The 12,234-nt window shown below is 40.1% G+C and overlaps 1 protein-coding gene across 25 annotated transcripts in view; it reads right to left on the bottom strand.

Moving 5' to 3' along the window:
* TCF4 (transcription factor 4) overlaps positions 1 to 12,234 on the bottom strand; it is a 356,728-nt gene that overhangs the window by 167,696 nt on the left and 176,798 nt on the right. For 19 of the 25 annotated variants that reach the window (XM_007191942.3, XM_028168974.2, XM_057526284.1 and 16 more), the window contains one exon: positions 10,425 to 10,489. In XM_007191942.3, the coding sequence (XP_007192004.1) occupies positions 10,425 to 10,489 (65 nt within the window). Of the gene's footprint in view, positions 1 to 7,947; positions 8,099 to 8,529; positions 8,662 to 8,740; positions 8,831 to 10,424; positions 10,490 to 12,234 lie in introns of those variants that run through there. The other 6 variants (XM_057526293.1, XM_007191952.2, XM_057526290.1 and 3 more) reach the window with 6 other exon arrangements.

Genomic DNA, 12,234 nt, shown 5'->3' with positions numbered 1-12,234 from the left:
AGGTCTGCAATATGCAAAAGGTACCTTTCCAATTTAATTGAGGTAGGAGTTATTTAATTTTTTTACAGGTATAGTTTTCAATAAAACTACATATGCCTATAATACTGCAATGGCAGATGTGTCTCGATTATTAGAGGTGGGCTCAAGGGAATATATACAATGGATCTTGAAATCTGTAAGCAGCTGTTTGGGGGGGGTGGTGAAATGATGGGGGAGGGCATTGTACCACACACATGTTCCTTAAGTGCAGCGATGTTTTGTTATTTTACTGCAGGTGTATTACAGAGATGAAATTTAATAACTTACTGTATACAATACCAATAAAATTGAAAAGATTCAGTGCCCTGCTGTTCATTATCGTGGTACAAATGAGCTCGGATTATTCTGTGTGCATGCATGGGCAAACCCCGACACAGAGACCCCTACGTCTAGAGCTCTGGAGGATGGTCACTGCTTGAAAAACCTTAGGGATGTTCACCCTTAATTGCTTTCTTATCACTGAATTCTCGTCCCAAATTCACGTAAACGTGACTTTGAGGTGGGTTAAAATAAGATATATTTGGTATTTTTTAAAACGTCATAGAAAGCCTTCACCAGAAGAGGTCTTTCGAAGGGACAGGTTAATGGAATGAAGGGATATATAGATTTCCTTAAGTACCATAAGAATGTTAATATATTGTGATAATATATTCTATTCAACAAAATCTAGGGAAGTGCCAGTCTAAAGATGCTATCCCACCAAAATTTGACTTCTCCCTTTATTAAGTACAAGAAATGTCTGATAAAAATAAGTGCCATACTGTGAAAAAACATTTGTGTATTAGAAATGCTAAAGCAAATGCAACTATGTGTTAGTGCCGGTTTTCTTCTCCCAAGAAACTACTTCTGTTAGATAATAAATAACACAATGAACATAAAAGGTACTTGCTTTAGGAAGCTCAGTTTAGTTTATCTGTGAGTGAAAGCATCTGTAAAGAAATCCACATAAACATTGAGAACACACACACACAATTTTTCAAAGGATGGGGTTCTTCAATTCTAAGCAGGTTACCACTATCAGGCACAGCAGCAGACTCAATATCTGTTCCTTTCTTAAATATTTACTTCTAAAAAGATTATGGGGTTTTGTCGGTAACTTGCAGTGTTCCCACTATTTTAACTTAGGGTTTCAGTTTTAAGAGTTTCAGGAGACATTTCCTAATGATGGAACCATTTCAAGCATGATCACACACAGAGGAGTAAATGTTTCTGCCATTTCATATTGAAAAGTGAAATTCAGCATTCTTCTGATGCTGAATTGTGAGTCTACTGTCTTTTTTATGGAAAGAAGCTATAGGACTATAGTGACTTCTACAGGATGGGTAGATATATTTCAGCATAAAATTTTACCAAGTACACCTCAATTGCTCAAAAACAATTAAGTCAATTGTTTGTTTAGTCATTAACTGATTTTCCCTTTTCTCTTTACATGTCAAAAGTATAAAGATGAACTGTAGTCCTAATTGCTAGTGGTTATTAAAAACCCCTCAATACTTTTCATAAGAAAAGAGAAGTTAATCCAAATATTCTGGTGAAATTTCATTTAGGATATGAGGACACCATGTTTTCGGTGTCTCATAAATCATCTCAAAGCAATGTCAAAGATTTTTTATGTGCTACCTGTCCTGAACTGTTTAGAAAACTTGCCTATACTTCTAACACATATTTGTCATTTTACATATGACAAAGTGAGTTAAATGTCATAATCGAAAAAATCATTGGGTCACATTTAAATGCCTGCTAAAAGTATTGTTTTAGAACTTTCTATGTAGTTCTTGTATTTGGGGAACAATAATTTGATCTATGAGGAATCCAAATTTGTGTAATTGCAAACCATATTCTGCCTGCATTGCACAAAAAGGAAGGCCCAAATATAATCCATAGATTTTTAAGAAAGTGCTCATGCTGTTGCTAAAATGTGAATCGGCATATTCTACCCCAGCCTTGTCACAGGAAATCTTCATTGGTTTTAATGAAATTGCACATGCTAATTCTGAAGATGTTACAGAATAGATTATTCATATAAGCACATGTGGTGTATTTAAAAAAAACAAAAAACAAAAACAGGCTGGGCTGTAAGGAGCTGTGTGGCCTGCCCTCCTCTCCGCCTTCCCAACCGTGTTCAGGGTTCCAGTTTACCCTGAGAAGCTACTCCATTCTAAGCAATGTTTTAGACCCAGATTCTCCAGTGGGCCTGGAATCTACCAAAAGTGGTTTTCCAGATGGGCTCTCATACAGACCTACCTCTGAGTTTAGAAACCTCACCATGAGCTTGGGCCTCAGGGAACCCAAGTTGGAAAAGCACTGGCTTTAAAACCAGGCATTTTAAAGTCCAAAGCCTGGCTCTGAAACTTAGGGTGAGATCTTGGGTCTGCTTGCTTAACCTCTCTGAGCATCATTTTCTTAATTCTTAAATGAAGATAATAATAATCGCCCCAGGGGTTTTTACTGGCACCTAATATTAGTCCCCCCAGCTTCCTCTAGATTGAGCCCAGACTAAGGTTTAGAAATTCACTCATCAGCCGTGTCTGGGCTGTGAGTGGACGTATGGATCCACTATCTCAGTGATCCTTGATAGAGCTACTTCATCGGGCATCACAGCAACCCACTTGACTCAGTCGGTCAGAGACCGATGGTCAACCTTGTGAGATCTTTAAAAACAATTACTAAAATATAGAGGAGCAATCTGAGAATTTGAGAAAAACCTTGGTGCTTATCGAAAGATTAATCTAATAGCTGGGGTTACACAGATTGTCACAAGGTTCCAAATTTCAGCAAAAAGAATACTAGAGTTTGTGTACAAGGAAACATAGCCTATAATCACATCTTTCCTCCTGCAATTAAAGCATTTCTGACCATTAGCCTGAGCCATAAGCTATACCTTAAGAAATCTGAAGGATGCTTTAATACTTCCAGTCTCCTCCAGGTAAGGAACCATATTTAATACAAGGATTATTAACATTATACTTGTATATGTATGAACACTGAAATTGACAGCACTGAAATGAACAATGAAATAAAGCTCCTTAAAGAAGAACGTCAGCTAAAATGTAGAAGGAATGTTGGAGTTTTCAAAAAAACCACTAGTTCAGGGCTTCCCTGGTGGCGCAGTGGTTGAGAGTCTGCCTGCTAATGCGGGGGACACGGGTTCAAGCCCTGGTCTGGGAAGATCCCACATGCCACGGAGCAACTGGGCCTGTGAGCCACGACTACTGAGCCTGCGCGTCTGGAGCCTGTGCTCCGCAACAAGAGGGGCCGCGATAGTGAGAGGCCCACGCACGGCGATGAAGAGTGGCCCCCGCTTGCCGCAACTGGAGAAAGCCCTTGCACAGAAACGAAGAACCGACACAGCCAAAAATAAATAAATAAATAAAGTTAGCTTAAAAAAAAAAAAAATCACTAGTTCAAAACCCTCTGGTTCGGGCTAGTGTCATCAATGCATGCTAAAACCATCAGGTCAAAAATTGTTGGGGAGGGGCTTCCCTGGTGGCGCAGTGGTTGAGAATCTGCCTGCCAATGCAGGGGACACGGGTTCGAGCCCTGGTCTGGGAGGATCCCACATGCCGCAGAGCAACTAGGCCCGTGAGCCACAACTACTGAGCCTGCGCGTCTGGAGCCTGTGCTCCGCAACAAGAGAGGCCGCGATAGTGAGAGGCCCGCGCACCGCGATGAAGAGTGGCCCCCGCTTGCCACAACTAGAGAAAGCCCTCGCACAGAAACGAAGACCCAACACAGCCATAAATAAATAAATAAATAATTTAAAAAAAATTGTTGGGGAACAGGGATCTATGCCCAGTGCTAAAGTATAAACACAAAGATTGTTTGCTCACTTCGTCCCAGCTTACCTTATAAATACTACCAAATGTAAAACAGATAGCTAGTGGGAAGCAGCCGCATGGCATAGGGAGATCAGCTCGGTGCTTTGTGACCACCTAGAGGGGTGGGATAGGGAGGGTGGGAGGGAGACGCAAGAGGGAGAAGATATGGGGATATATGTATATGTAGAGCTGATTCATTTTGTTATAAAGCAGAAACTAACACACCATTGTAAAGCAATTATACTCCAATAAAGATGTTAAAAAAGAAGAAAAGATTGTTTGCTAATTACAAAGGGGAAAAGGTTTCTTTACAATGGACCGACCTGGGGGTCTCCACTTCTACCAAGTGGTTAAAGTCAGTGTTACCAATAGCAACATATCTTGACATTATATGCCTCCAGATGAAACGCCGTATGAAGCACATAGCATTACCTATGAGATGCTCGGGCTAAAATGTTTAACTTCCGTCTGAATCAGCCTTTCAAGCCTAATTTTCAATTTGTAGGCAAGACAAGTGATAGATTAACAAATTAAACAGCACCACAAATAAATAATCCAACAGTTCAAGTAAGGGACATATTTTTCAAGACAACTGGCCTGCTCTCTTTAAGGTAAATATCACTTTTTGAAAAATTACAGGAACTGTTCTAGTTTAAAAGAAATTCTAAAGAGACACAGAAGCAACATACAATGCATAAATTCAATGCCTGGGGGGAAAAAGAGCTATGAAAGACATCTTCATGGGGACAAATGAAGAAATTTTCATCTGGATTGGGTATTAGATTAGGAAACTATTGTTAACTTCTTTAGGGGTGATAACAGTATTTTAGTTAAACAGGCGAGTGTTCTTAATTTTCAGACACATGATGAAAAATCTAGGGGTGAAATCTCATTCGATCTGCCGCTTAAAAACGGTGCACTGAAAAATATATATACTTACACATACACACACACAAGGCAAATATAACAAATATTAACAACTGTTTAAGTGGCACTTTGTTGTATTATTTTTTTCAACTCTTCTGAGTTTTTGAAATTTTATACTATATAAGATTAAAGAAAATTTTGTAAATTTAATAAATGGTGCTTGATTCTCCCCCTTAACGTCCAGAAAGCTGCTGGTGGGGACTGAAGGGAGGGTATATAAGACCTTTCCTTTGTTTCTCCCCCTTATACCTAACACTTCACTTGAGGGCCAAAAAATATTTGTTAATCAACACAGTGAAAAAATGGCTCCATTCTCGCCTTTGGTGTGTGTTGGGTGGCTGTCGGGAGAGGGGCATACCCATAGCAATGCCCCCAAAACAAAGGAGCTGCTGACCGACAAACAGTGCTTGTGGGCAGAGCCCCGATGGCATCACCCTGCAGATTTGGTCCCTGTGATTTCTGACACCATCGTGATTTAAAGTATTCTGTCCCACCGTCCACACCAGCAAATTAAAAAACAACAGGCCTGGAGTCTGACCTTTGGTTCCAATAATGCACCCACCAGAAGGAAACCAAGAACATCTCCAATTCCCTCCTTTGGGAACCTTCAGACCTAGAACAGTGAGGCCGCCAGGCTAGTACTCAACGCCAAGAAAGTCAGTGACAAGTGACTCTCCAGGATCTGACCTCTATGTCATTCCAGGGTCTGCACTGCACTTTCGAAGGAAGGGCTTCCAAAGGACTTTCTTTAAGAGGGTATGATTTTTGGTTTTCGGAGACAGGAAAACGCTGCTCGCTATATGGTTCTCACACACTGCTATTCAGTCTTCACTCTCTCAAAATGATCCCTAAAAGTGATGCTGGGGAAATAAGCCTCAGGTCATCACAATCCTCACCCTACCAGGTACAGAATTCATATAGGGCAAGATAGAGCTGACCTGGCCCCTGCCCTCCGGGAGTTTACAGACTCTGGATGGAGACCAGCATTCAACAAACATCAATAATGGCACATTCAAAAAGCACCATGAAGGCAAAGCAGAGCGCGAAGGCAAATACATGGATGGAAGAGGTCCCGAGGAAGGTTACGTAGGACCAGGTATGAATGACGGCACACTATAAACACACATTTAACCATAACGCCAAGTTAAAAACCAAGATGTATTCTGCTTCCACAAGACCTAAATAGCCATTTTCATAAGAAGAGACAAAGGACTTCACAGCTTTTTTGCGTATATCCTTCCTATTTTGACTTCAGATAAGAAACACCGGAAGGGTCCAAAAGTTTTAGAATTAAGGAATTTGTAATTCTTTTTGTATCAAAAATAAAAAGAATTAAAAGAAAAAAAAGCCAGTCTTAAATGTGTAATTCATTTCAGAACCAACTACATAGGTTTAATTTCAATGAATCCAAAACAACTTGGTTTGAGAGCACACTAAATCACATACAGAGAAGACCTTTACATGTCCTCTACAGCTGCAAAGTTTCTGCAATTTAACAAAGGTATCTGAGATTAGGCCTAATTCTTAAATCCCGTCAGTTTTAAGATCTAAACATCAAATAACTTTATCAGCATAGTCCTATTTGATTACTTGCTGAGAAAGAAAAAGAATGTGGATAAGGTTAGAGCCTTGGACTTCACTAGAGAAAACAAGATATGGGCTGGGATATTCAGTTGTGGGGTTTTGTATAAAGATTTCAAGGCATCTTACTGATTTTCAGAATATCACTAATTTTCACTGCCTTTTAAATGAAGTACATATGCAATATATTCCCATGTCTTGAATAATCAAATTAAGGCAAGAAATCTAAAAGCTTTTTCAAGGTCAGTGGCAACACTAGATTTTGAACACAAGTCTTTAAATAGAGTAGATTCCTATAGAACATTCTAGGAAATCATCAAACCTAGCTGCACATTAGAATCACTTGGGGAGTTGTCAGAAACGCAAAGGCCCAACTCATAAGATGCGATTTTAATTGGTCTCAGATAGGGCCCAGCTCTCCACATATTACACACACACACACACACACACACACACACACACACACACAACCTTGCCCAGGAGATACTAATAAAGAAACCATTGCTTTAGACTTGAGCTATCTCCCAGAAAGAAAAGACAAACACTTCCTGATAATCAATACTCAACTTCCATTTAAGGGGAAAACTTCTGCCTTAATACCAAGCATTTGTGTTGACATCGCCACCTCATTCAAAAGCAGTAGATCTCGGGGAAGATTAAAAAAGACAAAAAAAGTTTGCAGTCACCAAACATCCTATTCAAAGCAGCAAAAGAGGCCAAAAGTAAATGACATTTTTTTTCCTTTTGTCACGCACAGTGATGCCCATCAGGTATTAGCTATTGGTTATCCTATTAAGATTGGACTATCCTGCGAAAAACTTTATTTCCCCTCATTTTCATTTCTGTCAGACTTTCCATTATAAATTTTATTTTCCCTGCCAGTAAAAAAAAAAAGTCGTATGAGGCTGCAATTTGGCAAGAACATTTCAAGCCTGGGTGTGATTTCCGTACTCCAATTTGATTTAAATTAGTTTTGCCATATTTAGTGAGAACTAAAAAAAGTCCGTTTGGCCACTTTGGTTTCTATGGGTTTATTTTCTATACAATTTCAAAAAGGCTGAAAAAGTCACCGAGTTCATTTCTGATAATTTTATATGGAAGTGCATTAATGAATTCATATTATCCCATTACTATTTTCAATGAAAACAATTTAATCGCTAATAAAGAACCTGCCGGCTGTTGTTTCTCAGCTAAGACACCCACTTTTAAAAAGTCCCATGTCTATCACTATTAGTGGTACATCCTCAAGAGACACATGACGGATATATATTTTTTTAACCTGGTGCATTCTGAAACAACAAACATTCCAAAACAATAATTTATTTCTCCAGGACAGCATTTGGCTACCTGTTGCTTACCATCACTATTTCTCTGCACCAAACAAAAGGCTATTGGAACTGGAAGAAGCACGTTCATACGTAACAGTGCTCATCCCTGGAAGTCCACAGGATACACTGTTAGAATACGATAAAGCAGTTTTGGGAGCTCCTCAGGGCACAGCATCTAAAGGACTTCCATCCAGCATCTCCATAAGGTAGTAAACACGAGAAAACAAAAAGCTGCCTCTCCACGAGCCACTCACCTTGCCACACAGTGGGGAATCGGTTCAGCTGTGATCTGCTATTTAGACTTGAAGCCCAAGACACCGAGACTCTGCCTTTCTTTTGGGTTTGCATAGCTGGTGTTGGAGACAGGGATTCAAAAAAACAATTCGGCACAAGAGAAACTCACTCACTGGAAGATACACTAGGGTCTGTTCTAGTCTCAGATTTCACCGAAAGCAGAAATTCAAAATATGTACCCTTTCCCTCTCCAGCCCCGATTTCCTCAATCAGGGAATTTCCAAAATTGGGCTCCTCGCTTTTCTCCTTAAGTGATCATACCGTTTATGGACACTGCTGAGCCCAGGCTAAGCAAAGAGAGGGTCGGTCCTTGCAAGACTCACACTCATGAAGCAGAAATAAGGATGAAAGAATCTCCACACTCCACGGCTATATTATGAAGACTTGTTAAGAAAAGCGGATGCAGCCGTACTCCTGTATACAACAGAATTTGCCTGGACACAAATGTCTCACGAGGAGACATTCCCCAGGCCCAGACATTCAGCCGTCGCACGCCAGTCCGTCCACCTCTAGCCCACCCTCTGCCCCTTTCCACTTCTCACCTTGTGTCTGCCAAAAAAATTAACTTCAGTCTCACCCGAGGGAACTGTTGCCCACAAACCGAGGGAGGGTCTGTGTCCCAGCACATACACTGACAGACTCACGCGGTCTGGATGATGCTTTCACAAGTTAAGGGGCCTCACGCTTACTCAGCAGAGGAAATCTTTGTGTCTGGGAGGAATCATGCCAATTCCTATTAGGAAGAAAGGATACAGGGGCGAGGAAGCCTATTCTCTCATTGACCAGAAAAAGAGGCCCATCGAAAACAGAGACCTCTGCCATGACCATCAGCGAACAGGAAGGATGTTGTCAACTTTCTTCTCCCCCAAAACTCAAACGGCCTCTGCCTTGACCCTGAGAAACCAGATACACAGGAACAGGCGCAGGAATCGAGAGCTTTACACCAGAGACTCGGCGCTAGGAGGCTGGTTGCCGAGCTATCTACCCCGCACATTTGCACTCACATTCCAAAGATGTTTCCGTTGTGCTGGAATGGCTGTAAATTTCTTTCCTGCGGAATTCTTTCCAAACAAACTGCCATAAACTGTACTCTGCAGCTTGTGCAGCAGGAGCTCTTAACCCAGCACCGTTCACCTCATCACAACAAATCTTTCAGATGCCGAATATGACTGAATGGATGGCTGGGCCAAAGAAGTAAACTTTAAAAATGCAAATCTATCCAGAAAAAACAAAACAAAACAAAACACCACCACTCCACCAGAATTCCACTTTTCGTGATCCCTGACTGATACCTCAAGGAAACCTTCTCGAGCAGGCTCTATTTAATGACTAAAACTGTTTGCTTACGTTTTCCAGGATCCATGAAACAGGTTGTTTTAAAAAAAATCAAAATGGATTTTTTTTCCGTATCAGTAAAGAAAACGGGAGGGTGAGAGGGTTCAGGAGAGCAAGCATTCCCTTCCCAGCACAAAAAGAATGTACATTTCTGTTTGGGTGAATAATAAAACACTAGAAAGCTTTGAATCTGAAAGAGGATGATTAAATTCTATCAAGAGTTTAAGAAACCAATGCCCTTAGAAAAAGAAAGTCTAAATCTTTAGAGGAAAAAAAAAAAAAAAGATTTGAAACATGTGATTAGTACCAATACTGAAATTAAAAAGAAAGCGTCTATAAAAACTCAATTGTCTTGAAACAAAGCTTACACTTTTGGCTATGGATAGTATTTTTAGAACTGGGCTTTCTCTGGAGAGTTGAAAGTATGCAAATGCAGAGTGCCCAGACACACACACACACACACACACACACACACACACGCTATACCTTTGTATGACACTGGCATTTTATTATTTAATTAAAGTACTCTTATTTTTCTAGCTCACGCATGCTTCCCTTGAGACGGCTTTGCTGTTAGCCTGCTGGCCTTGACTTCCAGCCAAAAACAATTCAGAAACAAAAAGGGACAACAAATCATATTTTCACAGACATTTTTATCCCTCAATACAACCCTGTTTTCACACAACATCCTACAGCCCCTATGAAAACTATAATTTAGGGCAGTAGCCACCCGAACCCAGGACCTGACACATGGCTGCACGGAGCATTTGCAGTGTAAGAAATTCTTAAGTTCTTAATTGCAAATAAACTCTTTTGACAGAACCACTTTACCCGAGATCGCTGGTTTGCAAACAGTGCCACTGGTACCGGCTGATGGATTAAAAAAATAACAACAAGCCAGTGAATACAATTCTGATACGATGAGGAGTTTACAACTTCCACGCTCCGTGTTATTTCATTACTTTTTAAAAAGAGACAGGCATCAGCAGACTTTCAGTGCATTAGTGCCACCGTCTAAAATGCATCATCTAATTTACAAAACAAAGTGATTTACCAGGTTCATTCTCTCTCAACCCTTTCCCAAAGCGAGATTCTCACTTACCTGGTGGCAACCCTGTAAATTTGATTCTCTCCCATATGATGAGTAGGAGCCCCTTTCTGTTTTACCTGCCAAGAGAAACAACAAAAAAAGTGTAAATCGTGTTTTTTCCTTAAAAAAAAAATCTCCTCCAGGTAACAGACATCCACTTCTCTTCCCCGATGTTTACATACGTAAAGTAGGCACTACTGGCAATGTATACAAGCAAGACAGTGAATAACACTTCCTCACTCTGGCTATGATAAACTGGAAAAAAAAATATCCTTCATTCCTATTCTTAGCCAAACTGCTCCACACTTCCAAAAACTGTCATTCCAATGGCCTCCACTTTCTCTAACAAACAAATTGTCATTCCTTATTTTCACTTTCTTTCTCTCTCACAAAATTTAAACAACTTCATTTTTATTTACACAGCAGGCAAATTATCTATGTAATGACCCTAGCCTAGTCATTCCCATTGATTATATTGACACTTAATGGTGAGGCCAAAGCTAATCAATCAGGGCTCTCCAGATGGTGAATAAAGCAAAGAAACTATTCAAAATTCTGGGACTCTCTCTCTCTCGTTTATTTAAACTCCCTTTCCCAGGAGTAAAGTCCATCATGATAAAGATGATCATGGAATTTACATTTGGGAAAGAGGGCTTTTGAAAAATTGCCCACTCTGAACCCAGCTTCAGATTCTACCAGTAGAACAAGGGATAATGGAACGTCAATGTCTTGTGCCAATTCTAACAACCCAATTTTTATCTGTAGACTGCTCTACAGAGATAGATAAAGGCTCAGATGCTATTTGGCCATATCTAAGGGCAGAAATCAAGGCTGCTCATTTGTTTCTTTTAAAAGTATGTTGAGCCTTAATAATCAGCAAGGAAGACAATGAAACCACATTATAAGAGATCTAAGCAGTAGGATACACCTAGTGACATGTAAAGAGTCCTTACAGAAAACAATCCTTACCAGGACATTAAAAAGGGCTAGTGCCGCCCACGTGCCCAGAACACAAAGCCCACCCCACCCAAGACTGAAGGATACTGTTTTCCTTCAAGACTAGAGCTTAAGGTACATTGTCCTCTTTACCCAGGACTATACTATTCTTTTCTCCAATGGGAAAATTCAAAACTAGTATTTCGAGGGGCTAAATGGATCCTTTGAAGTTTACAATGCCCAAGTTTTCCCCCCTCGACTCAAGTTAAGATAAATGTTAGAAGTAACAGTGTTCATTGTAATCTTTTAGTTCAATGACAATGCTGTTAGAGTATGCCTTCCTGACACCACACAAAGAATGTGTCTTTGATAAATCTTATATCTGGTCAAAGGCATACCTTGTATGTAAGTCACTATATATGTAAAATGGAAGATGATTTTGAAGAAAGCCAAACCTGAGACTTAACATTAACCCTCTTCCCCAGTATTACCTTTTCCGCTGACTTCAGTGAATCTCAAACTTGGGAAATCACTCCCCCCGCCCAACTCCTGGTATAGTGTTCAGTGCAAAGTAGAAAATCAATGCCCATATCAGATTCAATTCCAATGAAACAGGACACCATCTCAGTCCTGGGAGGTCTAAGAGAATACCGTTCACTGTATGAAGATTTTGCATTAAAGAATAGATGCATTTGCCTGTTTCAGAAGTATAAATGGTCATAAAGACATATTTACTCTTCTGTGTAAGTCAGATGTAAGCTACTTATAGTCTTTAACTTCTCTTTATAAATATTACTAATAGAAAAAAACTCTACCTTGTATGAGCTATCAAATGATGTACGTCCTTCCTGAAGCTCTCGCATATACAAAGCTTCCCTACAACCAC

The sequence above is a fragment of the Balaenoptera acutorostrata genome, chromosome 13 (genome assembly GCF_949987535.1).
Source record: "Balaenoptera acutorostrata chromosome 13, mBalAcu1.1, whole genome shotgun sequence".
In the NCBI taxonomy this organism is placed as follows: domain Eukaryota; kingdom Metazoa; phylum Chordata; class Mammalia; order Artiodactyla; family Balaenopteridae; genus Balaenoptera; species Balaenoptera acutorostrata.
This window is presented reverse-complemented; position numbering and strand designations above follow the sequence as displayed.